Here is a 27,099-nt window from a genome sequence, read left to right on the forward strand (position 1 = left end):
TGTTGTCTATGAAACAAGACTTGTAACATGTTACTGATACTCAGAGTGTTTTAGGCTGGCAAGAAAAGCTTCTGCTTCTGCAGTAGCTCTTCTGTGAAAGCGAGCTCAGATTTGTTTTCCTGTCTGGTTTGGAAAAACAAGGATTCTAAAGCTGGGGAGATTTCATGGAGGGAGCTGAAGAGGCATCGGCTCTGCAGTCCCGATCTGCTGCCTTTGCACCAAAACCCGTGTGGTTGGGCTGACGCTGCCCTGTTCTGTTCGTTTCAGAGGAAACGATTCAGTCCAGCAAGGGTATGTTGTCTGGTTTCAGCACTGTGCTTCCGAAAGGCTCAGGTTGTTAACTAGCTGGCTGAGATTTGATTGGAGATTTGCCTTTTCCAGTGCTTCCTAATAAAGGAATATATAGGGAGATGTTTCTGGGTTTTGTTTAGGCATTCTTATGCAATCTCCTAAGCTTGCAAACACATCTTCCTCAGGCAGATACAACCAATGTTTTTAATAACTCTTAATCAGAGAGGAATCTACAGGAAAGCCCACTGCCAAATGGAGTTAAGCTGTCTAGTGTCTCACCAGTCATTCTTTTCTGCATGCTGACCAGCTGTAATTATACTTTGTAGAGGTATTCAGGGTATTTTATATGTGGGCTCTAGTGCCAAGGTACTTCCCATAAGATGTGTTGATAACCATTGTCAAGGACAAAGAAAACATCCAAGTCCTGGACTTCCTATCTGTGTTGCTGTTGATCCTGAATGTCTACTGCTACTGTTTTCTGACTACTTTTATAGAGGCTAATAATTAAAAAAAGAACCAACAACCTGTGGTGGTAGTTTCCAGCAACATGCTCTTTATGAGCATAATTGCTCACTCAGGTAAAGGTCTTTCCTAGCAGTCATTTGTATATTCTACCTGATACCTACTCAGATATGTGACTGTTACTGAATTCTGATTGAATGAAGTGGCATAAAATAAGTTCTCCTAATTCTATTAAACCTTTGCTAATCAGAAGTACTTGCTAAAATACTAAATACATAATGTGATCTCTGCACTTTGGTCTGTTGGATTACGTGGTAGTTGGCGGAGAAGATAAACATTTCATGAAGACAGACTTACCCAGCGTAGCTCTGTGAAGTGACTTACCAGTGCCTGAACAGCAGCATTTGGGGAGGTGCAGTCATCTTTGGTGACTTAAGCTTAAAGTGCATGATGCTTTTATTTTGCCAGGTTTCCTTTCTTAAAGCACGTGGAATGTGGATGTAAGTGTGCACCTTTATGGCTCCAGTTTCAAAGTTTAAATCAATGTTTTGATTTCTACATTGAACTATGGTAGTTCCCCCAGTGACTCATGTCAGGGCAGAAACCCTGGCACAGCCTTTTTATGGACTGCCACATGCTTGACTTCATAATCATTAACATCTGTCACCTCATTTCTTTCCTGTTCGCCTTCTTCTGGCAGTGCCTTTTGTGGTTATCATACACAAAATGATCCCCTTCGGTTCCTCCGTCAGCCTTTTGCTTTACATATCACTTTCTGGTTTGATTCTTAGAAAAACCAGAACAACCCAAGAATCCCTGTGAGGGTAACAGAAGGCAAAAGGTAAAACTATTCCCCATGTCTGGGGAAAAACACTTGTAAAATTTGGTTTGTAAGAAATTCAGTTAGTAAAAATTGATGTTTTTCATTTGCATTTCTCTGATGACTTTGTCCTTGTGTATGAACTATTTATTCTGTGAATGTGAAGGATGAGGTTGCAGTATTTTTGGCAGCTGATAATTATATGAAAAGATGTATTTTGAAAAAATGACAGAGTTCAGTGTGCTCAAAACCATATGAGACCTAGGGATGCCCTTTTTGTCAGCCAGAATCGCCATAGGAAGTACTTTGTGACCATAGACGTACCAGTGGGAAAGGCTATGGGACTGGAGATCTCAGGAGGCTGGTTCACATTGGTGTTTATTAATAAGTTCCGTATGATTAGAACTTCTATAACACGTATTCTTTATTTTGTGGGCCCTTCATATGTCCTCTTTGGCAGCAGCTGGCTAGCCTGCCAGCACGTACTACTTTTGCTCGGTGGATGGGTGATTGGTGGCAAATCCCTGGGTGTGCTGCAGGTATTGAAGTGGTACCACGCAAAAAGGAGATGCAGGGGACATATCACTGGGAAACCGGAACGCGTTATCTCTCCTCCTTTGTATGCCTGAAAAACGATTGTCATTGTCAACTGCTGTTCTTTCAATTTTGTTTTGTAGGAATCCGAGTTTCTCTGCCTGGAGTTCGATGAGGCCAAGGTGAGCCAGATGCTGAAGAAACTCTCGGAAATAGAGGAGAGCATGACTGCGTTGACTCAGACCACTTGACTCTTACAGCAAATAAAGAGAATTGCAACTCAGAAGTCAAACAACCTCGGTACTTTTTCATAATGCCTGTTTATACAAATAAAATATGTAATGATTTGTAAGTCCCAGTTATAACCATACAACACATTCAAAACCAAGCACGGGCTAAGTTATGCCGTGGAGCCTTCTCTGACCCTTCCTCCAGGCCTGTTCTCCAAGGCAGCAGTAGTGTTGTTTGCATTAAACTTTGCATAATCAGGCCCTTGAGTTTTGAGTAGCTTTTCCCTATTTTTCCCCCCCCTTAATCATTTTTGAGTCTTCCAGTTGCTGTAAATACCAGGCGATGGACAGCAAAGGTAAATTGGATGGTTGTGGTGGGGTGAAGTGAGCAGAAGGAACAGGCAGATGAGGGTGAGCTCAAGTATATCCCTCCAAACCATGGGCAATGTAGGACAAACATGCCCACCCAAACTATGCCATGTAGAACTCAAAGCCCAGGAGAGCAGACAAACCAGAGAGTTAAGGAAAGAGAGGTGCAAACGCACATTCCTGTAATCATGAGCCTGTCTGTGCTGCTGAGGATTAAACTGTTCCCAAGTGCGAGAGGTGGCCAACCTCGCTGACCCATTGACGCACACCTGCCCCGTGCTGCAGAGAGCCAGGGGACAATCCTGGGAGCATCTCTTGGGTGGCGGGAGGTGACACTGGTTTCCCAAAAGCCTGATCCAGTGACCTCTTTTCCAGCCAGGGAGGACTGAGCTGAAATGTTTTCAGTCTCAAAGGTTTCAGTTCAGGGCTGCGATCTTGTACACTTTGCCACAACAGGATGAATAACCATAATTACCAGCTTATCAGTGCGGGATGACGTGGAGGAGCTGCATGGAGCATGATGGTTCCTATGGAGAATTGCCTGAGAGTCCATAAAATGGTGATGGAGCAGCTGGAGCGCGACGCTGGCTTGCTGCTTTTGTTCCTAGCAGGAAGGCGTGCTTATACATTTGGTTGGAGGCTACACTGATTCTTTCCATTTTATCTTAGCTTTACAAGTAACCTTCCGAACTAAAATTATGTTGACTGCTTGTACCAAGGAAGAGATGATGACATAAAATGTTCTTGTGCCATTACTGAAGTACTCCTCATTGCTTCTTGTGGGTTTGTTGCTTGTGGAGTTGCCAGGTTGTTCCTGGAAGCAGGCTCTCTCTCTTCAGAGCAAGAAGAAGGCGCCTTTTCCCGTCTGCCTGGTCAGAAGGTAAAGCATCAACCAGGCCAGTTTGTCTCATGGCATTAACGTCTCCTTTCCCATGCTCATCCCACTGCTGCCCCGGCTCTAAGGGCCACCTGGTTCTCCCCTCTGTCTTGTGAAGGGACCACACAGCCCCAGCTCCTCGCTCTCCAAATTTGGCTGCAGCTGATACTCGGCAGAGTGGAAAGGTCTGGGGGCATCGAGCCCCATCCCCAGCCCCTGGTAACCAGCTGCCAGCAGGGCCATGAAATGCTGAGTGCTTGCTGATGCCTTCAGCTTGCCACTTGCCTCTTCAGCAAAGTTCATTAAAATGTTCTTCTGCGTTTTAGTGCATGTGAAAAGAAGCAAAAAAAAAAAAATCAAGGTCAGGGAAGGATCGTGATCTTGAGTAACTTGCACCATGTCAAACATACTTATTGTTTTATTTTAACATGGTCAGAGGATAGGAAAATGTGCTATAAATGGAAATTAAAGAGAAACAAACTGGGAACAGATGTCAGGAAGTATTATTTCATGCAGAGAATAATAAATATGTGAAATGGCTAACCAGGCAAGGAGGCTGATGCAAAAAATAATAATGTCGGGTCATTTAAGAAATAATTGGGTACTTTCCTAGTAGAGGTGAGATGTTAAAAAGGAGCATGTTGGTATGGGTTGCTGCTTCTCTCTTCCCAGTCCTCCTTCCCCTAAATATCTAATCCTCCTGATTTTCTTGGTGGGTCTTTGTGAACTATCATGCAAAGCTGAAAAAAAAAAAGAAAAGCAGCCTAATATTTTGGGAACCACACTCTGCCTAGCCCTTCGTAAGGGCACAGGAGTGTCACTGGGCAGCAAAATCATTTCTGCTTCACAAGGTTTGACATGGGCAGGGAAAGAGGACGCTGTGCATCACCAGGCTGGGTCAGGAGAACAGATTTCTACGTTGAGCAGGACCGTGCCTTCCTACCGGCATGGTTTATGTGCGTGTCCATCCATCTGGTCCTCGCTGTGGAGATTTGAACCTATTGGCCGCTTTCGGCTGGACTTGGTGGAGGAGAATAAGCTTCAAATGTTTCTCTGCTTGCTTCCTTGAGTGAAGGACCCAAGTCACCTTGTTTTTTTGTTGGGATTCATGGGCATTACTTGCTATCAGTGCTCTTATGCCTGGCTATCGGCTCTTCAGGAGGGACAGGCAGCACAGAGGGGGTGGTGGCGTGGCTCTCTACATTAGAGAATCTTTTGATGTTGTGGAACTCCAGGCTGGGAATGATAAGGTTGAATCCCTGTGGGTTAGGATCCGCGGGAAGGCCGGCAAGGCTAGCGTCCTGGTCGGGGTCTGTTATAGACCGCCGAACCAGGATGAGGAGACGGATGAGGAGTTTTATAGGCAACTGACAGAAGTTGCAAAATCGTCGGCGCTTGTCCTCGTGGGGGACTTCAACTTCCCGGATATATCCTGGAAACACAACACGGCACGGAGAAAGCAGTCTAGGAGGTTTCTGGAGAGCGTGGGAGATAGCTTCCTGACGCAGCTGGTCAGTGAACCCACCAGGGGTGGTGCCCCGCTAGACCTTCTCTTCACAAACAGAGAAGGACTGGTGGGAGATGTAGTGGTCGGAAACTGTCTTGGACAGAGTGACCACGAAATGGTAAAGTTCTCTATTCTTGGCGAGGCCAGGAAGGGGACCAGTAAAACTGCTGTATTGGACTTCCGGAGGGCTGACTTTGAGCTGCTCAGGACGCTGGTTGGCCGAGTCCCTTGGGAGGCGGTTCTGAAGGGCAGAGGAGTCCAGGAAGGCTGGGCGCTCCTCAAGAAGGAAATCTTAACGGCACAGGAGCGGTCCGTCCCCACGTGCCCAAAGATGAGCCGGCGTGGAAGAAGACCGGCCTGGCTGAACAGAGAGTTGCGGCTTGTGCTTAGCAGAAAAAGGAGGGTTTATAATCTTTGGAAAAAAGGGCGGGCCGCTGAGGAGGACTACAAGGATGTAGCGAGGCTGTGCAGGGAGAAAATTAGAAAGGCCAAAGCTCATCTGGAGCTCAACCTGGCTACTGCCGTTAAAGACAACAAAAAATCCTTTTACAAATATATCAATGCGAAACGGAGGACTAAGGAGAATCTCCATCCTTTACTGGATGCGAGGGGAAACCTAGTTACTAAGGATGAAGAAAAGGCTGAGGTGCTTAATGCCGCCTTTGCCTCAGTCTTTAGCGGCAATACCGGTTGTTCTCTGGATACCCAGTGCCCTGAGCTGGCGGAAGGGGATGGGGAGCAGGATGTGGCCTTTGCTATTCATGAGGAAATGGTTGGCGACCTGCTAAGAAGCTTGGATGTGCGCAAGTCGATGGGGCCGGATGGGATGCACCCGAGGGTACTGAAAGAACTGGCGGAGGAGCTGGCCGAGCCGCTTTCCATCATTTATCGGCAGTCCTGGCTATCGGGGGAGGTCCCAGTTGACTGGCGGCTAGCCAATGTGACGCCCATCTATAAGAAGGGCCGGAGGGCAGACCCGGGTAACTATAGGCCTGTCAGTTTGACCTCAGTGCCAGGAAAGCTCATGGAGCAGATTATCTTGAGGGTCATCACGCGGCACTTGCAGGGCGAGCAGGCGATCAGGCCCAGTCAGCATGGGTTTATGAAAGGCAGGTCCTGTTTGACGAACCTGATCTCCTTCTATGACAAAGTGACGCGCTTGGTGGATGAGGGAAGGGCTGTGGATGTGGTTTACCTTGACCTCAGTAAGGCTTTTGACACCGTTCCCCACAACATTCTCCTCAAGAAACTGGCTGCTCGGGGCTTGGACTGGCGTACGCTTCCCTGGGTTAGAAACTGGCTGGATAGCCGGGCCCAGAGAGTTGTGGTGAATGGAGTCAAATCTGGTTGGAGGCTGGTCACAAGTGGTGTCCCCCAGGGCTCGGTACTGGGGCCGGTCCTCTTTAATATCTTTATCGATGACCTGGATGAGGGCGTCCAGTGCACCCTCAGTAAGTTTGCAGATGACACCAAGCTAAGTGCGTGTGTCGATCTGCTCGAGGGCAGGAAGGCTCTGCAGGAGGATCTGGATAGGCTGGAGCGATGGGCTGAGGTCAACTGTATGAAGTTCAACAAGGCCAAGTGCCGGGTCCTGCACCTGGGGCGCAAGAACCCCAAGCAGAGCTACAGGCTGGGAGATGAGTGGTTGGAAAGCTGCCTGGCCGAGAAGGACCTGGGAGTATTGGTTGATAGTCGGCTGAATATGAGCCAGCAGTGTGCTCAGGTGGCCAAGAAGGCCAACAGCATCCTGGCCTGTATAAGAAGCAGTGTGGCCAGCAGGTCTAGGGAGGTGATTGTGCCCCTGTACTCGGCTCTGGTGAGGCCGCACCTCGAGTACTGTGTTCAGTTTTGGGCCCCTCGCTACAGGAAGGACATGGACGTGCTTGAGCGAGTCCAGAGAAGGGCGACCAAGCTGGTGAGGGGTCTGGAGAACAAGTCTTACGAGGAGCGGCTGAGGGAGCTGGGCTTGTTCAGCCTGGAGAAGAGGAGGCTCAGGGGCGACCTTATCGCTCTCTACAGTTACCTTAAAGGAAGCTGTAGTGAGGTGGGGGTTGGTCTGTTCTCCCACGTGCCTGGTGACAGGACGAGGGGGAATGGGCGAAAGTTGCGACAGGGGAGTTTTAGGTTGGATGTTAGGAAGAACTTCTTTACCGAAAGGGTTATTAAGCATTGGAACGGGCTGCCCAGGGAGGTGGTGGAGTCGCCATCCCTGGAGGTCTTTAAAAGACGTTTAGATGTAGAGCTTAGTGATATGGTTTAGTGGAGTACTTAGTGTTAGGTCGGAGGTTGGACTCGATGATCTTGAGGTCTCTTCCAACCTAGAAATCTGTGTCTGTGTCTGTGTCTTACTAAATACCTTTGTGGTGTTGCCAAGTGAAAGGTGCTGCTCAGGTGCACTGGGAGAGATTTCAGATTCCTTCCCTGAGGTCCAGGTGTAAACCACAACCAGCCCGAATTTGTGGCCGGGTTCTTCTTCCTCCCTGCAGGGGAGCGGCCAGGTGGCAGTGTGCCCCAAGCCACCGGTCCTGGTTCCTGCCCTGTGACCACTGTCTGGGCCCTGCCACGGCTTGCTCGGTGGCCAGGGATGGAGGTCTCCAACCAGACAAAGCTCTGGATGAATTTAACCAGGAAACCTTCCATTCCACTCTCTCTTTTGGCCATGGAGTCAGTTCAGGCCGGCTTTCCCCAGTTCTGCAACCTGCCAAATTTTCATCCTTCCTGGTTTACTAACGACTGGAAACCAGGAACAAGTGGGACTTCCACATGGCCCTGGGCTGGGGCAGGCTTGGTTTCGATCAGAGCCTGGATATTCAGGCTGACAAATACAGATGGGGCTGAGACAGGGCGGGGAGCATCCAGGAAGGCACGGGAGCTGCGGCACCGCCTGGGTGAGCTGGGATGTTGCGAGGGTTTTCACCAGCTTCCTCCAGTCCCACTTCTGCCAGTGCTTTCCTCCTAACCCAGCTGGTGGTTCCCAAAAATCGTAGTGGATTTAACCAGTAGCAAGCAAGAGTGCGATGGGGCTGAGGCTGCAGCTCCAGCACCACGTACGTGGCTCCAGATGTGCAGCTGCGGAGGTGCTTCTCATCCCAACCTCTTACTGTGGTCGAAAACTCACAAACGGCGGCCACGCATTGTCGCAACCTTCAGCTGATGTCACCTTATGCGTCGCTAAAATGCCCTGCAATTTATTCATTCAGTGACTTCTTGTTTTCTGGGAATTCCTCCAAGTTGCCGCTGGTTTATGAGCTGGTGCTCCCTAAAATATCTGCCAGTGCTGTCACCTTAAATCACGCGTTACACGACTGGTCCACGTATTCCCAGAATTGCTTAATTCATAGAGTATTTTTCTAGGCATATCTGTATCTGAAAAAAATAATTTAGGCACGGCACATTTTTCCAAATCCAAGCCATGCAACCACTGCATTTCATAAAGCTTTGGGCCATGTGAAACAGCAGAGGCAGAGACATATTACATTCATGTGGATTTACTTTCCCATTATTTGGGTTACTCTCATTTTTTTGTTCACCATTTCTTTATTTTTCTTTCTCTTTCTTACAGATCTTTTTACAAGTGCAAATACCAGAATTTACATTTGTGTTTTTATTGTATGTCATATGAGGGTTGCCACTGCAGTCCATGACCTTTCGTTGTGCTTCATCTTGATAAACTGGTTGATATTTTGATAGATTTACTTTTCCGTACACCAGTTCCTATATTCTTTGTTATCTATTGATAAAATAAATCACGCACCATCGTAGCAGATTTCCTGATTTGTTTACTGGACGGTTTTGGATGTGTAAGTCTCTGAGAAGCTTTACCTGATGACTCACGCTTGCTCCATGTCGATCGTGGAAATGTTTCCTTCCCGTTCTGGGGAATTTGAACAGTTTATTCATTTATTCCAAATATTTACAAAAAGTTTACTCAGTCAGTGCTGGGTACAGAGAGTGCCTTTTTAAGAAGGCAGCATTGCAGGCGACAGCCTGGCCGGGGAAGCTCCGAGTCCTTTGCAGCAGCCACCGATGACGTTTTGATGCGTTGCTTTTCATGTGTTTCGTGGCTGGAAAAATAGACGATGCCTCCCTGCTGTGGAACTGGGTCTGCAAAAACCCCTCTCCCAACATATTTCAGAATCCCAGGGAAGCAGGGCTCGGGGTGTTGTTCAACATACACGGAGGCCAGACTGCAAGCCTCGGCCTTCCTCGTTGTTGTGTTGGGAGGTAGAGATGTGGCACAGGACTTCATGCCATGGTTCATCGCCACTTTGAGCCCGCAGTGGCCAAGCAGGGTTTTCAGATCAAAAGAATAAGCTGGGTCTTAGGAGAAGGTGGGGAGGATACAGAAGGAGCCTTTGGGAATGGCTCACAGGCCTCCCAGCCCTGTTTCACTGCTGCTGTACCTTCAGCTAGACAGAAAGAAGGCAAAGTCTGGTGATTTTCACGTAAATTTCTTAAACCAGTCTGTAAACTAAAAAGAAAGACTGCTTATAATTTGAACCATGGCCTTTCCCCCGTGCAGACTTGGCCACTCATTTGGTGGTAGCACTTCTCCTCGTCCTCTGACAGGTCCTGGCCTGGGCTCCCTGGGAGCACAAGCAGCCATCTCCATCAACATTTTCTCCCTTCTCTGTACCGAAATAGAGCTCCTGAAGGTCACCACGCTGCTCCTGCTTGGATAGGATTATTTTGGGGTGTTGCCTGAGCCTGTCCCTGCACAAAATCTGTGGGTGCAAAAGGCTGGTGCCCCCTGAGACGTAATGGGGTTGAGAGAGCCCGTGCGCCTTACCCTTTCTGGCTGCAACTTCCTCGCTGTGTTGGCAGCCTGGGGGAGGAAACCTGTTAAGAAATGAGAATTGAGGAATTGAGCCACAACTGACAACTTGCTGTTAAAAGAAAAGTCTTGGGATTTGTAGGTGCTGAAAGGTGGGAAACAGGGGGAAAGACAGCTCGTGCCCTCATCCTCTGCAGAGACAAAGTCCTGGAGGAGGTTTTCCCCAGGATCTGAACCCCAAATGCCTCACCCTTCCTCCTTGCTTTCAGAGGTAGCAAGGCAGATCTTGAAATGCAAGAAATTGCAGGAAAACAGGTTCAAAAGCATGTCAAGAGAGCCTGCCTGGGGCTTTTGCCCCTGTGGCGTGTTGCAGGTGGCCATTAGCTTTATCAGAGCAATCAGGGCATGAAGGGCTGCCTCTGAGGGGAAACCGCCACAGTGCTGTGCCGCCACACAGCCAGAGTACCTCGCTACCAAGTGTTTCTCCAAAGAGTTTCTGGTTTCTAACCTCCTCAGAGCACAGGTGACTTGGAGCTTTAATTCACTTAGTGGCCAGCCATGGTGGAACTCCAGCACTCAGCCACCAGCTTTCACAATGAGATGGTCTTGGAGAATACATAAAGGTAGTTGAACAAATGGCATTTTTGGATACTGGTGAGCATCTTGGATCCTCGAGGAGTGAAGTTTTGCAAATAAGAATGGGAGAAAAGCAGCAACAGCAGCATAAAAATCCAAAGCCACAGCGCATCTGAGCAGAGCCCTGGAGGAAACATTCCTCATTCGGGTTTGATGCTATGTAATTTCTCTGCCATATTTCCTATGCTTTCCAGCCAGCTGGCAGCTCTGGCCAAACCCAGCATTACCAGGAAATTATACAAAATAATGCATTTTAGTAATAAGTGGCACTCTTCCTGCCTTGCAAATTGAACCACGCAGAGCACGCGATAAGCGAGTTCCTCTGTGGTAAAAGTGATTCCTCTGCTGGGTCGAGGTGCTTGCTGGGGGATGTTTGTCCCCGTGCTGGGTTGCTGGCTGCCCCGCAGCACAGCCAGCCGTGCATGAGGGTCTTCAGAGGGTCTTCACGGCATCTGTGTCCCTGGCAGCAAAAGAAGAAAGTAAGCAAAGCCGCGATGGAAGGGGATGGCAGGCTCGAGCAGAGACGGGCATGGGTTTGACTGCAGCCACCTCAGGCCTCTGCCTGCTCCCCCAAACACAGCAGCCACCCCACCGCCCTCCCCAAAGCACGTGGTGACTTAGAAAGTCCGGCATTCCCTAAAATAAATTTGCTTCTGCAAATCTGCATTTTTTTAGAGCTGAGGAGCACAGTGAGCACAGCTCATTGCCCCCACCACAAGATCCTGCAGGGCAGCGGTGTGCACGAGTACAAAGATAAAAAACACCTTCGAGAAGCAGCGGCTGGGAACCATAAATTCCTTTCAAGTAGTCCTTGGGCACATCAGGAAACGAGCGAGCAAAGCAACTGGAATTTATAAACCTACATCATTAATTTTTCTTTACGGGGAGAACAAACATTCCCATGCTCCAGCTCTCTTAGGGCCTTTGACAATTGGGCTCCTTTTTATAAATAATGTTACGTAAGTTTATACATTTCAATTAGTGCGTGTTCTGGCCTCTTGCAGCCCAAGGATGTTTTCACTCTGTTTAGGCTGCGGATAGATCATTGTGCCTCGGTGCATCTATAATGTGATTTAAATGAAGATGCTTGCAAGCAGCGTAATGGTAATGAAATGGTCTCTGGAAGAGATTGGCACGTCCCCAGTGAGAATGAGAAAATGCAAGAAACGAGCTTTACGTCGTGGTGGCTGACAAAATGTCTGCACCCTCCTCTGCAGGGCTGGAGCGGGATTTCTCTGCCTGCAGACACGCCATGTGATGGCCACGGATGGGTTTTTGCCAGAGCAGGAACATCTCCGAGATGTCCCGCAGCCCGGTTACTACAGTGTGCTGCAATCTGAGCCAGCAGAAATGCTTAAGCCCGCTGGCTTAATCCCCAGCCATTGCAAATTAGCACAGCTCCATTAACTTCGGAGGACTATTTACATGGGGAAGGTTAAATACATGCAGGATCAAGCACAAAACCTGCAGCGATTTCATATGTGGGGCAGTGGTTTACTAATTTACGAGGCCAGATCTCGTTGGTGCTGTGTGCTGGTTTCTAAAGTTTTGTTTATTTATACACATCCATGGCAGAGGGATTTCTCCACGGAGCAGCATGACGAAAACCCATTATTTACTCTCATTATGTTGCTGGTCTCAGTCCCTAAGCATATCTCCCCTCCAGCTCATTTTTTAGTAATCTGTAGCTATGAGGCTGGATATTAAAATGAGATATGTGGATTATTCCATTTCCCTTTCCCTCTTTTATTATTATTTATTTCTGAAGTTTATCTGCAGGCCCTACAACAACAAGATAAGAGCTTTCTGGCCTCCTTCTTCGATATAATTCTGATATGCGTACATATTGCCGCAGAAGAAAAGCATTTTCACATTTTCGTGATATTTCTATGAACCATCCTCACCAAAGGTGGCAAGGGGACTTGATCTGACGCAGCTGGACACCCCTGCTCCTCGTGTGCCCTCGCCTTGTCCTGCTCTGGGCACAGGGAGCCCCTCTGAGGGGTGCCGGGGGTCACATCCTGCACCTCGGGGGTACTTGCTGCAGTGAGTCTGAGGTACGGGCAGGGACTGGTGGGTGCAACCCAGCAATGCGGCACGACACACAGCCCATGGCTTCCAGCATGGGTTTTATGAGCCTAAAACCACAAAAACCAGTTACAGGGGATCCGCAGTGTGCAGCAACGGGACGGTGCAGGGCAGGAGTTTTCCAGCCAGAGCCATTGGCCCAAAACCACTGCTTGCAACCACTGCCTTGCCAAGGTCCCCAGCGAGCCAGCACAATGAGGATGCCCTGCATTTCCCTTGGGATCAAGCCCGACGAGTGCCTCCAAGGGAGCTTCGGAGCAGCCCAGTTTCTCTCTGTCTTACTGGGGATGTGCCAGCCCCCAGGCCAGTGGTGAAACACCCGCTGTGCCCTGCACGCCCATGGGCTGAGCGGAATGTCACTCCCATTGTGGCTGCAAGCTCTTCGCCAAACCTCTGTGAGTGTCTTGAAAAATCTGCGCACGGCGGTGGCTTAGCTTCCCCTGCTTGCTGACATGCCTTCCTGCTGCCCGGAGAACAGCCAGCTTGGATGTCAGCATCCTTCCAGCAAGAAGACTGGCTTTAATCGAAGTCGCGTTACCCACACTGCGAGAGTCCGAGGGAAATCACACAGCAGAGCCTCATCGAGGAGATGCCTGAAGTCAAGATGGTTTAAAAATCTTAAGTTGCATGTGAGGACTGGCTGTTTTCCCACAGCTGGTGTTTTACTGGTGCTTAAAACTACATCCTCAAAAAAAAATAAAAACAAAATGGAAGAGGTTCAGCTGAAGCTGGCCCAGTACATTTTTTTTCCTAAGTGTAAACTGTTTTCTCACCTTTGAAGAGACTTGGCTGCAGCCTCTGCTGCCTGGCAGATTTCAGTTTTGCAGCTCTTTGGGTCTTGCTGCAAAACCCTGTGGGATGCTTCTGAAGTGAGGCAAGGAGAGGCATAAGGTGTTCACATTTCCAGGACTGAAAAAAGATGTTATGTGCATAGCGGGTGTGTTTTTGTTGTTGCTGTTTGCAAAATAATTATTGTCCAGTTTCTGCTCATACAGAAGTTGAATTTCAGGTGGATTCTTCTCCATCCCATTGCCTGCACTGCTGTGACCCTGATCTGCAAAGAAAGGGAGGAAAACACTATTGGTTACTGCAGCCTTTGTCTAGAAAAGGCAGGTATGTCCTTCTAGAGCATTCACTTTAATCCAGCAGCTCAGGGAGTAATTATTCTTGGCAAACGTGAACCAATGAGAGCATGACACAGCTCTGCCCATGGCTCACAAGTGACAGTATACAATGCAGCAGAGACAAGTTTCATTCCACCACTGCTATCCTGCCCCAGTTTGCCTTCAAGAGCAAGCTGCAATGCTCCAGTAAAAAAATAAAAATAAAAATAAAAATACCATGGTGCTCCAGGAAACACGGATGGATGTGCAGATCCCTTCAACTCGAGTGGTTTTGCCCCAGCTGAATATGCTATCCTCATTGCTCTCATCTCACCGAGGCATGAAAGCAAAGGGAACAGGAGCAAAACAGCTCTGCGGGGCTTGCTCTTGCTTTACTGGTTTGCATGAGAGGCTTGGTGGGGGAAGAGGGGGAATACTGCAGTGTGAGGAGACCACTGAGAAATTGTGTTGCTGACAAACCGTGCTGGTAAACTTTGCCCGCCCTGGGAGAGGCTTAGCTGAATTCCAGGCTCGAACCTTCTGAGTAGGAAAAACAGGCTTGTTCCTGGAAGAGCTGAGATGCTCCAGCTCCAGTTACACGTTGTCTTTGCATTTTTATTTCCTTCTTATCTCCAGCATTTGAAAATCAGGACTGCCACTGAAGCACATGCATGCAAGGGAGTGATCCTCAGCCTCCTGTTGTTATTTAAATCTTAACCTCTTATCTTGTGTTTTTAACCGTCTTGGTCAGAGAGGCACACTGAGGTTTGTCCCACGCTTTCCAGCTGGATTTCTCTAGCCGCTCCACTCAATCCACAGAAATCCTGTCAGAGATTCCTGTCATAGGCAGGCTTTGGTCCATCATGGAAAATTAATTCCAGCTGCACGGGCCTTACAGGAGCATTTGAACCCAGAGAACCAGGTATTTCCAAGAGGGACATCGAAAAGTGTTTCAGTACATGCCTGCCTGCGGCTAGCAGCGTTTTTGGCTAGTGCACGCTTTGGAGCCAGGGCGGCGGTGCTAACAGAAATCATTAATGTTACGGGATGTGGTGCAAGGGGTCTGGGACAACACATCCATAATGTGAATAACTACCAGCTGTGCTGGACTTACAGGTGCTCCCTGTGGAAAGGACTTGTAAGTGTTTCTGATGAAATGGGTCCTGGGAGGAGGTATGGACCATATTCACAAGAGCAGCTGCAAGCAGGTACCTCGAAGGAGCAGCTCGAGGGCCCCAGCCCCACATCGCAGCAGTTGCAGTCATGCTCGCTTGCAGCTTGGCTACATCTGATGTTTCTCACTCTTACTTTGCTGCTGCAAAACAGGAAAAGCAAGATAACCTTGAAGATTTTATAACCTGGGACTCGTTCCTACTTCTCTTTTGCTCCTGGCAATGTACCAATTATTAATTAACAAGCAAATACTAGAGAAAAGCCAAGGTACATAGCTCAGCTGTAAAGACAGTAGCACCCCAACATAACTTTTTACTACAGCGCACCCAACTGCTCTCAAAGCGATGAATAAATAGCCCGGAAAACAAAACAAAACAAAACAGAACAAAATCAAACAAAAACAGAAATTATTTTGAACTTGATCAAAAACGAGAGTTGAATCCTTTTAAAAGACTCTTATTTTCTGGTTGTTGTGCATCTTACACTTCCCATGGAAAAACTCAGGCAATAAGGATTCATGTCACCAAGTGATCCAACGCCAGTGCCCTGAACGTACAACTTCACTGTAACCACCCCATGAGAACAGTTTGATGCTCTGCGATTCACTACATCTAATAATTTGCATTGTGATGGTGTGTGAAGGTGATATTTTTGATATGTAGGCAAAAAGCTATGCCAGTTTCAGACTGAAGTGTGTGCATGCCTCTGACAACATCTGCAATCAAAAGCATTTGCTCTCTTTCTCAGGAAAAAAAAAAAAAACAACAGAAATTTATTATTGTGCTTATAAGAAACCTCAACTTTACAGACCTTAAACATGAAAATTCTGCTTCCTTTCTCATGAAGCAAACCTCAGAACAATTTTATATCAAATTTTTTCAGGGCTTCCTTATTTTCACCCAGGCACAACCAGCCATCCAGGAGAGATTGTGCTGGGACTGTGTTTCAAGCAGTCCATCACATCTTGTTCCATCCTACCGTGCATGCTGGAGGTGGCCCGGGGACTGTGCTCCCTGACAGTTACACTGGCAGGTGTCATTAGTGTCTACTCCATCACCAGTGCTTTAAAAAGTGTATTTTATAAGGTTACTCATCACTCTGCCACTCCGCTACCTGTCTCAACAACTGGATATAAAATCCTCTTCCCCAGCAGGCCCTGCCAAGCTGCCTATGGTTTGTTTAAAGCAACAACAACAACAGCGAGCCTGGGAACAGCGTGTCTAGGTGCTGTTAGGAACTGGTTCCCATTAATTCATGTCTGAGGTTGTATCAGGTCATGACACAGGATGGCAGGGCATCAGGTGGATTTGTCTTCTCCTGACGGCACTGTCAGTTAGCTTGCACTAGCCACAGTGCTCACCCAGTGGGGTGAGGGACATGTAGGGATGTGTCCTGGCCCCAACAAGAGCACTTGGGGCAGGGGGGTGAAGTCTGAAGGGAGGATGTAGGGGAGAATTGCTCAGAGGGATTGTTTTGTGATAACGCGACTTCGTTAAACCTGATGACTGACAGAGGAGATTAGAGTTGAAGCCCTGCAGGCCGGCATTGCACTCACTCTTACTCCTGGTGGGACTGTTTAATTGCCAGTGCCAGGTAAGAAACCTCCCCAAATTTAACACTTTGCCCTGCATGATGTGCAGATACAGGGAAGCTCACACTGCCTAAACTCAGGGGAGTGGAGCTGGAAATCAAGCTGCTGCCTTACTCCCCACTGAAGTTTTTAGGGTACAGCTGCCCCGAGCACAGCAGAGATATGGCAGTTAGGTAGTAGTTTGACGACATGCTGTGCTCAGTGGCGATGTGAATTGGATCAGGGAATGTATTTGGATTAAAACACCCTTCCTCCTCCTTAAGGTTTCACAACGCAGCCCCATGACCAGTCAAGTCAGCGCGATTGCAGAGGAGCAGGCACAGCTGTGGGTGTGAGGCTGGGAGGAGGGAGAAAGGTCTTTCCCCCAGACAGCAGGCCATCCATTACACCATCGTCCAAGGTCCAAACTCTGCACCTTTAATGTTTTTTTTCCAGGCTCCTTAGCACCCAGTGTTACGCAGAACACTTCTATTTCACTTTTGTTTTTCCTTTTTTTTTTTTTTAATTGATCTTGCAGTACAGTGTTATGAAATCTCCTTTGCAATGGAGCCTAGCTACTGGTGGCCAGATACTTAATTCTCCTTTCAAGCCTTGTATGAGTTAATAGACAAAAATGCTTGCCAGTTTAGGGTAATTCATCCCTCTTCTGTAATCTTTCTACTTTGATAGTAAGGACAACTTTAGTGAAACGTGAAGTACATATATAAATATTTGAAGAGGAATGAAATATGCATTGTCCCTCTGAATGTGTCATGGATGGGAATGGCCCTTTCTTACTCCTGAATAAGATTTTGGGGCAGTCTTAGGACCACTTCAGGAAACTTGCTGCAGGTCTTCTATGGCCTCCAACACTTCATGACACGGGGTATGGGGAGCTTGGTATGTACTGTGGATACTCGTGTTGCTTACCAAACCAGTTGTGGCTGTGGCTGTGCACATCAGCTACCCAGTCTTGGTGAAAGCGAGCGCTGTAAAATGGAAGACCATATGTCCTGGTTTCAGTTAGGACAGAGTTAATTTTCCTCCTAGTAGCTGGTAGGGTGCTATGTTTTGGATTAGGATGAGAAGAGCACTGATAACATGCTGATGTTTTAATTGTTGTAGAGCAGTGCTTACACCAAGCCAAGGACTTTTCAGCTTCTCGCTCTGTCCTGCTAGCGAGCAGGCTGGGGGTGCAGCAGGAGCTGGGAGGGGACAGACCCAGGACAGCTGACCCAAACTGGCCAAAGGGGTATTCCATACCATCTGACGTCATGCTGAACAATATATAGGGGTGGCTAGCCGGGGTGGGGGGCCGGCTGCTCGGGGATAGGCTGGGCATCGGTCAACAGGTGGTGAGCAATTGCATTGTGCATCACTTGTTTCGTACACATTATTATTAGTAATACTATTATTATTATTATTTTTATTATTTTCCTGTCTTAATAAACTGTCTTTATCTCAACTCACAGGCTTCACTGTCCCGTTTCTCTCCCCCATCCCAGAGAGGGAGGGGGGAGGGTGTGCGAACGGCTGTGTGGTGTTTAGCTGCCAGCCGGGCTAAACCACAACACCATAATTGTGTAATTTTGTGGAGATTCCTGCTTTGCAGTGAAGGCAATTTTTAAATGACTGTGCGAGGTGACATTGCTTTGGTTGGGTCCCTCCTTCAACTGTCTTGAGAATGCAGGTGCTTAACAGAGAAACAAAAATGGCATGTGTTCATTTTCTTCCTGTATAGGACAAAAAGATGTGAGGATCACAGTCCTAGGGAACTGTAAGTCGGTCTGCTAATTGCTGTTGATCTGGCCATGACAAGACTGAAGACTGTGCTCCTTGTTGTAACAGCATATATTTTTATGTTTTGTTTCAGTGAGCATCCTGGGTCTCAGATATTTCTCTAGTTTGTTTAAATAGGGCTGCTGGGATAGGATTTGTAGTCTCATCAACTTTGCAAGTAAGCAAGCAACAACAACAAAAAAAGAGGGTTACTAACGAGTGAGTGAGTCATGCATGATTAGTATTAGCTCTACAGGGCACATTTCCAAAATTTGAAATTCTCAGAAACTTCCTTACTAAGGGAAGCACTGATAACCTAAATCGGTCCCTTTCTTCTTCCAGCTGAAATCTGACAGAAGCTTTGTGGACCATCACCTAAAACTGAGCCAACTTCCTTCTTGTTTTAAAAAAGGAGAAACCTATTGAAAAACGTGATGTGTGACAGCACTTTCCAGCGTGGCTGGGGGGGTGTTGTTTTTTGCTCGATGCTGTGTGGAAAAAAGAAGGAAGGAATAAATATTGTCACAACGATGTTTTGCAGCCATAATCAGCAGCCCTCGAGTGTAGAGGCGGCCGCTCAGAGAAATTCTTCAGAGTAGGTATCTACCTCAGAAAACCTGTTTTTATTGCTGTATGAAGGAGGGAAGGAGGTGAAACCTGCCTTTGCGAGGCAGAAACGTGTTCACCTCCCTGCGCCTCAAAATGGCGCCTGAGGTGGGCACCGGTCTGCAGCGGGGGAAGCCGGTGACACCTCCCTCCTGTGCTGACAGTGCTGATGTCTTGATGGTTTGGGGGCACCCGGGGACATTGATTTTCCTGTCTCATTTCTTTTTTATTATTATAATTGTTAACATCAGAAAGGCGTCGAGGGGGATCATGGCGTCGGAGGGGGGGAAACGTGGCGGGCGGGCGCCATGGCGGCGGGACTGGGCAGCTGTGCTGGGCTCCGTGATGGATGGCGAGGGGATGGATCTTCCGTGAGGCTGCCGAGCCCCCTGCAAGCCGAGGGGCGGTAGGGGAGAGCGGGAGAGCGGTAACAAGGAGGCTGTGCCCTGCTCGGAAAGGACCCAACGAGGGGGCGCTGCCAGCCCCCCTCTCCCCTACCCTCCCGCACACCAGCGGCCGGCACGGAGCTCCGCCAACCACAAAAACAACCGGAGAGGGCTTGGGGGGGGGGGAGGAGAGGAGTGGGCTCAGCGTCCCCCTCCCCACGGGCCCCACCCGGCCCCACGGCTCGCCTCCCCAATCAATCCGCTGCGGCGCCGGCCGGCCGGGGGCGGGGCTTGAGCAGGGGCGGGGCGGTCCCTTTGGCGCCCGGCCACGCCCCGCGGCGCGTGAGGGGGCTCGCGCGGCGGTGGTTGGGGCGGTTGGTGCGCGGCGCGCGCCGCGGGCGGGAACGCGGGTGCGGGCGCGGCTCTACCTCAGAGCCCCAAGCGTCCCCCTCCCCCCCCATAAAATTCGCTCTTTGGGTCTCTTCCCCCCCCCCCCCCCCCCTTTTTTCCCCTTCTTTTTCTCCTGTTCCCGGCCCCTTTCGAGCCGGCGGCGGGAGCCCAGCCTGCGGGGGAGCCGGGGGAAGCAATGGTGGAGGTGGCGGCAGGCGCAGCCCCGGCGGAGCCCCGCGGCAGCAGCCTGGAGAGGTGGGTGCGGGAGCGGCCGCGGGGGGGCTGCTGAGGGAGGCGAGAAAAGAAATAAAATTAAAAAAAAAATATATATTTATTTCACGTTCACCTCCCCGCCCCCGTGCTTGTTTGTGTGGAGGCTGACGGTGTGTGTATGTGTGGAGGGGGGGCGGATGGAGCCGTGTGTATTTATTTAGGATATTTTTTTTTCTTTTTTTTTTTTTCTTTTTTTTTTTTTCTGGGGGAGGTGACAGGCGCTGAGGGTGGGGTTAAAGCACGCGGCCACGAAGCCTCCTCTCCCCCGGCGCACACGGGCACATGTTGCAGCAGCAGCCCGGCGAGGAGGCGGCCGGCCGCGCAGCCTACTGGCATGGGTGAGGTCGGGCCAGCGCAGCAGGCTTCAGTCACCGTACGTGCGTCGTCGCTTTGCCTTTTTCTTTTTATTTTGGTATAGGGGAGGAGATGCCGAAGCCCAGAGCTCTCGCAGCGCAAAACCTGAGGTGAAAAAACCCGAGGCGTTGAGTTACCGCAGTGCCGGCTGCTGCTGCAATCCCTCCCGGGCTGGAGGAGAGGACGCGGGGCCACAGCGGCTCCCCTCGGGTTTCCTCGGGGGTAGGGGGCATCTCACCAGCAGGCTGTGCCTCAGGAGGTTAATCATTAAGCTTTATTTTGGCCACAGCCCCGGTGCTGAGGAGGTGGTGGATTTTGAAGTGCTAACGTTTGGGCTTGGGTGAAGCTGTCTGGATAGGGAAAGGAGGGTAAATGCCAGTTTTTAACTCGAGTTGGTTGGAAAAATGTGTGTTGCTTCATGTGATGATGCTTTTTAGTCCTTTAAAACTTACTGAGACATACTGTACCGTGTCAGGAGGGGACTTCAGGTTACTTACTGCGATTGTGGCCAAACTGCAGCTCACAATTCATTAGTCATCCTGCAAAAATTTGTGGTGAAAGTTACTTGAGTAACCCTTTAGTCTGATCTCCCAAAATGCTCTGTGCTGTCGGAGTTGATTATTAAACAGCCCTGTTTAGTTTAACTATGCAAGTCAAGAGTTCACTTGAGTCAACTGTTTTTTCCTGTTTTTTTTTTTAACTTTGGGCACAGAAGAGTTTAATCGGGATGTGGAAGGATATATGCGTAAAATTACATGTTAAGTATATGGTCTGAAAGTTCTTGAGGAAGCATGATTATGGTGCTCTCCTTTGAGGAAATTTCTGGTTAATTATTCCTCCTGTCTTAACGAGGGACAGGCTCGGTTTTACTTCTCTCTTGAAGTTGCTTAAAACGGTTTTGTGTTCCCGCAGTTCCGCTTTTGCGTCAGGTTTGGATGCTGTCACGGAGGGGTGTGTGCGGGTGGGGTGGGGCGGGGGGAGGTGACACGCAGGTGCATGGTGCCCTTGGTCGCTGCTTTGTTGAGGTGATAAACCCAGGGGCTGGCTGGTGGGACCAGCCACCTCATCACTTCAGTGACCCAGCCTAATGTCTGTTGAAACCACCAGAGGAGCTGAATTATTGCCCGGTGTGTGGAGGGAACGAAACAGAGCATCAGCTTTTCCAGTTCAGCTTCTCCAGGTATCATTTTCAGTTGTTTTTCTGGGGGCAGCGAACAACTTGAAAAGAGAATGGACTCTTTGTGAAGTAACAAAATATCTGCATTTCAATTCATCCCCTCTATATTTTTTAATACTTGAAAATATAACAGCATTGGTTGGAATCAAAATCCTTTTTGCTTAAAGGAAACCCAGATTCAGCTGCTCTCTCAGAACGTTTGCCTTTCTCCCTGCAATGTTGCAATGCTGTCCTTCAGATGGAAGGAGGCAACAAACACTGCATAAAGTGATCAATAATTAGAACTTGTTTTGAGTAATTTTGTCATGTGAAGACTGGTTTCGCTTGGATTTTTGTTTGTTTCTGGTCCCCATGTACTATAAATAGAAGAAGAAAATAGAGGAAAACGAGGTACAGCTGCAAGGTAACACTGCTGAAGGAACTTGTTTTGAAGGTCATGCATTTGGTGACTGGGAGTGCTAGCTAACCCTCTTGTGCCCTGTCTAGTAATAGGTACAGCTCACCAGTCTCCCTAGACATTGTTCCTAATGAACTGGATGTTGCTGGTAATCAAAAATTTGGTTATTATTACCTGCAGACTCCTAACTTTTTAAAAAATGCTTCGGGGTAATAAAGATGCTGCTGAGGGAGTCAATGCATTGGTATCAAAGGAGTGATTCCTCCAAAAGGCTTTGAAAAATGGGAAAGTGGATAAGGTGTTTTTGTATTCCGTGCTGACAAATAGATGTCATTCTCTGCATGAGTAAGTTACGCTGTGCATGGGGGGAGAACGGCTGGATTGGAGTGTGACTTAAAGGCTCCTCCACTGTGATTGCCAAGGCCTAGGTCCTCAATAATTATCATTTTACTGCCACCTGGTGCGGCTGGTTTTGTAGTGGGGCTCGTTGCCATGCTTCTGGGGTTTGGTGGAAAGTGTGTGAGCGGCTCTGTTGGAGTGCATCAAGGAATGACATTCCAGGTCAGTATTTTACTGGATTTGGCTATGCCTCCTGCTGTAGAAATTACATTTGTTTCTTATCTTTTTTTTTTGAAGTGTTTGTGCTGTAAATGGGTAGAGCCTGGTTTGTTTTTTAGTTTTTTTTAGGTTTGTCATACACTTGAAGCTTCTTGAAGTGTATACTTCTAAAACTAGCCAAAAAAAAAAGTCAGGAATATGCTCATTGTGGCAACAAGGTTTTAATAATCTGTTTTATTTAGTTTTATCAGTGTATCTTTGTAGCAAGCACTGAGTATGGGGAGGAAAAAAAAAGTATTTGAATAAAATAATGAGGCTGTTAACAAGTTCTGTTTTCATGTTTCTGGAAGGCTGCTAGAGTTGATCAGCTTCCAAAAGCTTGAAACTGTTTCTCTCCTGTGTTGCTGGTTGGGGATCTCTTCCTAGTGTGTATATTTATCATATTTTCTCTTCCTATATAGTAGAAGCGCGTAACTAATTTTGAAGCGAGTAGATATCAGGTGCTTTACAGATTGCAACTTTAACATTTTTTTCAAGTATACCTGATTTTAATCCCTAGTGGTTGTTTGTGAAATAACACTTTTAACTGAAATGTTAACAGTTAATTTAGGAAGAAGGTGTGGTCATTATGGTTTTGATCATGAGAGAGCACGGGATTAGTATTTGATGTTTGTACTGTTGTAGGCTATATTCAGACAAGCGCTTCACAGAGAAGAATTTGTTGCTGTGAGTGCAGTTAACAAAAATTAGTAATTTAATCTGCCTGTTATGCAATGGTGTGACCTCACAAGTGTATCTTTAGATGTTTTTATCGGTCTGCTGCTACTTTACAGTTGCATTGTGCAATTCCTATGTGCTTAAAAACAGCAAAAAATAACCAAGAAAAGATGAAGTTGAAATAGTAAAACACAGGCTCTTCCCATTACTTTAGCACAAAGCGAGCACATTGCTAAGTGAAAGCTGAAGAACAGATATCTCGGATCTGGTCAGATAGCAGCACGGTTTTGTTCTTTTTACACAGGAAGAACTGACAGGCACACTGAGCTCGATCCTGCATTTCTCTTCTTTTTCACTGATTTCATTGGGCATTTTTGGATGTAAAAGCTGAGTATGCAGTCCTCAGCAAGTCTGCAGGTCATGTAAAACAGAAGGAAAAGACTGGACCATTAAAATGTCTTGCGACGAACTGTCCGAGAAAGTCACTGAGTTGGTGTTTCAGGAGAAACAATTAGCATTTAAGTAAGGAAATCCCAGTGTGTGATGGGTGTGGTGCTGAGATTTGTAAAGGAGAATTGATGAACTGATTTCATCAGCAGTTAAGAAAGTTTTGTTGTTTCAGATACAATAGCAAGTGCTGAAAAACATAAACTTTGAGCTAGTTTTGTTCATCTTCGTAAATAACTTCTGAAATTTAACAGCTGCTTCATCTTAAGCTCACAGAAGAGTTACTCTGCGAGTGGATTGACAAATGACACAAATCACAAGCCAGCTATCTAAATCAAATGAGCAAGAAATCTGCATTTTTTGGGTGGATGACTCACTTCAATCTATTTCCAGAAAAGATGAACTCTCATTGGTGACGAAGCACCGGAGGATGTGCAGGTTTGTAGGAAACGTGCACGAGCAGCATGGTATCGAAAGCTACATGCCCCGCCAAGGCTTCCTGCCCCAAGCTGCTGCTCAGCCTGTGCCGGGTTTCCTGCTGATCGCATCCTTCTCCAGCTGCTCTGGGCCAGTTTGGCGGCCTTGCAGCCGCAGGGAGAATGAGCTTTCCCCTTTTGGGGGAGGAAAGCCGTGAGACTGGCCTGGCCACGAGTGGAGGTGAGGCCTCTGAGGCAGCCGATGGGTTTTGGGAGGCATAGCGGCGGCAAGAGCAGCGCTCCTGTTGTCGTGCAGGCGTAGCTGTTTGTGCAGCTGTGTGGTGAACTGAATTGAGGAACCGGTGGGGTTGAGAAATAACCTTTCTGTTTGCTTGTCTTCAGGGTTATGCGTAATGTAATACAGAGAGCTATGCAAATCTGGGAAAGGCTGGGATTTCTTGATTCGGTATAAGGAGCACAGCTTGCTGAATGACAGTTTGTCTCGTGGCTGTTTCACCTTACTTGGGTAACGATTTTTTTTTTAAGCATACATTTAAATGTTAGAGTAGTTGTGAAAGGCTGTCCTTGGGATGGAGAACGTTACTGCCAACTGTTGATTTGCTTTTGGATAAAAATAAGACATACAAAACAGCTTGAAGTTGATTACTCAAACTGCTCTCAATTGCAGTGGGTAGTTTTGTATTGGTATGCAGGCACCAGCTACAGGAGAAATTCCTGCTTGGATTTAGAAGTCTCTAATCAGGTTAGGTGCTTACCTACTACTGGTATCAGTGGGAATTAAAAGAACGGGAGTTAATTGCTTAACCTGCTTAAAGGTCTTTTTGCAAAAGCCTCTAGGTACTGTATGCATCCTTAGCTGCCTAAAAGTGTGGGAAAATTTTGTTCCCTTTTCCTTAAACTTGATATGTTAGAATGAGATTAATATTTCTCCTTCTACAAGTCTGAAGGAAGAAAACTTCCCCACTTCACAACTCCACTGTTTTTTTCAATGTTGAATGAATCAGAAAGATTAAAACCTTTTTCTGCGTTTTTGGTATTTACACTTCAATCCTAAACCAAAGAAAGGCGAAGAAAAAACTTTCCGTGTATTTGCATTCTTTAACATTAATTTAGTTCAGTACTGTAAATTGAGAGGCAGATCCAGAAATTCTGACTATTATATTTGCATTATGGATTTGGTTTGAACTGACACTGGATTGAGTAACTGCACAGCGTTTGCTTTGGCTGGGGTACGTGACCTGAGGTGGCTGGGAAGCTTATCGTCACTGCTGTTTGTCCCCTCACCCAGCTGCTGGACGCAAGTGCAGCAACTCATGGAAAGTGAATTGAAACCAGGGTCTCTTTCTCTTAATGAGAAGTGGAAGGGTCTGGGGGCAGTAGCTGAATTTGATGTACCCAGTTACAGTTTTCTTGCCTTTTTATTAGTGTGACTTACATATGACAGTCTAACACGGGCAAGAAGATAGAGTAAGAGTAAGATTTTTGATAACCTGAAATACAGTGCTTAAGGGATGGGTTTGTTAGTTGATTAAATAGTGAATGCTGTGTATGTGGATGTGAGGGTTGTTGGAATATGGTTTAGGCAGTATTAATTACTGGTTATAAGATAAAGCTGGCGGAGATTCTGAGGAGATAAATTGGCTTGTTTGTGGATATTATGGTTATTTGCCTCTTCAATGGGTAGACGAAATACATTATTTTTTTTTTACTAATACATCATAAAAGTATGAGGTAAGACAGCCAGTCCAACAGACTTTCTTTTCAATTATTCACTAAAAGCAACAGTCAGGTTTGCACTGTTATCCCTTTGTTCTCTCGTACCAGGACCAGCACCAATCCCTGTGCTGACTGTGGTAGGAAGGTGGCTTGTTACACCCTTCCATAGCTTTCCAGTCGTTACGGGAAGATGCTGCTCGAGTTGAGTTAACCCCCCAACAGGTACCAGACCACAGCACAAGTAGTGGTGGCTGTGCTAGTTGAAGAGCGAACCAACTGATGGTGTTATGAAAAGTGCCAGAGACTCAAGCCCCGTTGGGCCGTGGTGCAGTTGAGGCAGCCCAAAGGCTGGTGGCTTCTGGTGGGCCGGGGCTGGTACTTGCCTGGCTGGTGAAGGTGGCAGCAAGATCAGCAGGAGCAGACTGCAGCAGCAACGTGCTGTTCCCTGAAAGCTTATGCAGATAAAAAATGGGATTGGCTGTGGGCTGTGAGGGTCTTCCCTCTTCTCCTGTGCTGTTACTGCACGTGGCACAGTGGTGAGCGGGTCTGGCTGGTGATAGGGGCCAGCCGAAAGGCAATCGCTGCTTTATTGCGAGGTTCTTTGTCGGCCTCTTCTGTGCCCGGAGCTGGCTCACCCCAGACAGATCTGTGCAAAGGTGGGATGGGACTGTGCAGTTTATAGTGGAAGGAATAAATAACAGGAATTTGTCAGCCTTGACTGACGCTGCTTTGAGCTGCCATTATACCCCACTTGAAATTGAAGTAACGAATGATAATTTTCTTCTGAGAAGTGCTTCTGTTTCCATTCAGTTTAACCTCTTTTCTGGATTCTGTAAGATTTACTGTTCATCCAAGATGAAAATACTCAAAGGTGTTTTAAAAACTGAAGTTCATAAATCAGAAGCAGACAGCTCTGGCTTATTCCTAACAAATGTCACAATGGCATAACTCTAAAGCTTGAACTGACCTTAGAATGGCATGTGATTTTTGTGTACTGGCCTGGGAAAAACAGGTCGCTCTCCCTGCTGTGTGCCCTCAAATACTGAGGTATTAAGCTTGAATATTTTTATAGTAAGTTGAGACCTTCCCCAAGGCTGTCAGTGTGAAATGTCAATTAATAAAAAAAAACAAACTGTTTTTACTACTTAACAGCAACTCCCTCCCCCATTTTTTTGTCACTGTATTTTGGATGCATGGTTAAGAAAACGTGCACGGATGTTTAGTGTGGTTATGCATGCTAGCGCAGAATGGTAATACCGGCACGATACACCAGTGTGCTAATTTACAGAGACACGGCTGCAGGTTAAATTGCCTTATGTAGCTGTGGTATACCTGTGGAGTGCTATTGCTTTTTTAAATCTCCGTTGTATGCCCAAACTAATAGTTTATACCAATAGAAAAAGTGGAAAATAGGCTAAGCCTGAGTTT

The 27,099-nt window shown here is 47.4% G+C and overlaps 1 protein-coding gene across 3 annotated transcripts in view; it reads left to right on the plus strand.

Annotated features, from left to right (window-relative positions):
• Positions 1–27,099, plus strand: part of COMMD1 (copper metabolism domain containing 1) — a 120,276-nt gene that overhangs the window by 78,526 nt on the left and 14,651 nt on the right. The window contains exons 3-4 of one of the 3 annotated variants that reach the window (XM_035552868.2): positions 2,251–2,407; positions 3,163–3,461. In XM_035552868.2, coding sequence (XP_035408761.1) covers positions 2,251–2,358 — 108 coding nt within the window. In that variant the 3' untranslated portion in view covers positions 2,359–2,407; positions 3,163–3,461. Of the gene's footprint in view, positions 1–2,250; positions 3,462–27,099 lie in introns of those variants that run through there. The other 2 variants (XM_035552869.2, XM_035552867.2) reach the window with 2 other exon arrangements.

The sequence above is a fragment of the Cygnus atratus genome, chromosome 3 (assembly GCF_013377495.2).
Source record: "Cygnus atratus isolate AKBS03 ecotype Queensland, Australia chromosome 3, CAtr_DNAZoo_HiC_assembly, whole genome shotgun sequence".
NCBI classification, from domain to species: domain Eukaryota; kingdom Metazoa; phylum Chordata; class Aves; order Anseriformes; family Anatidae; genus Cygnus; species Cygnus atratus.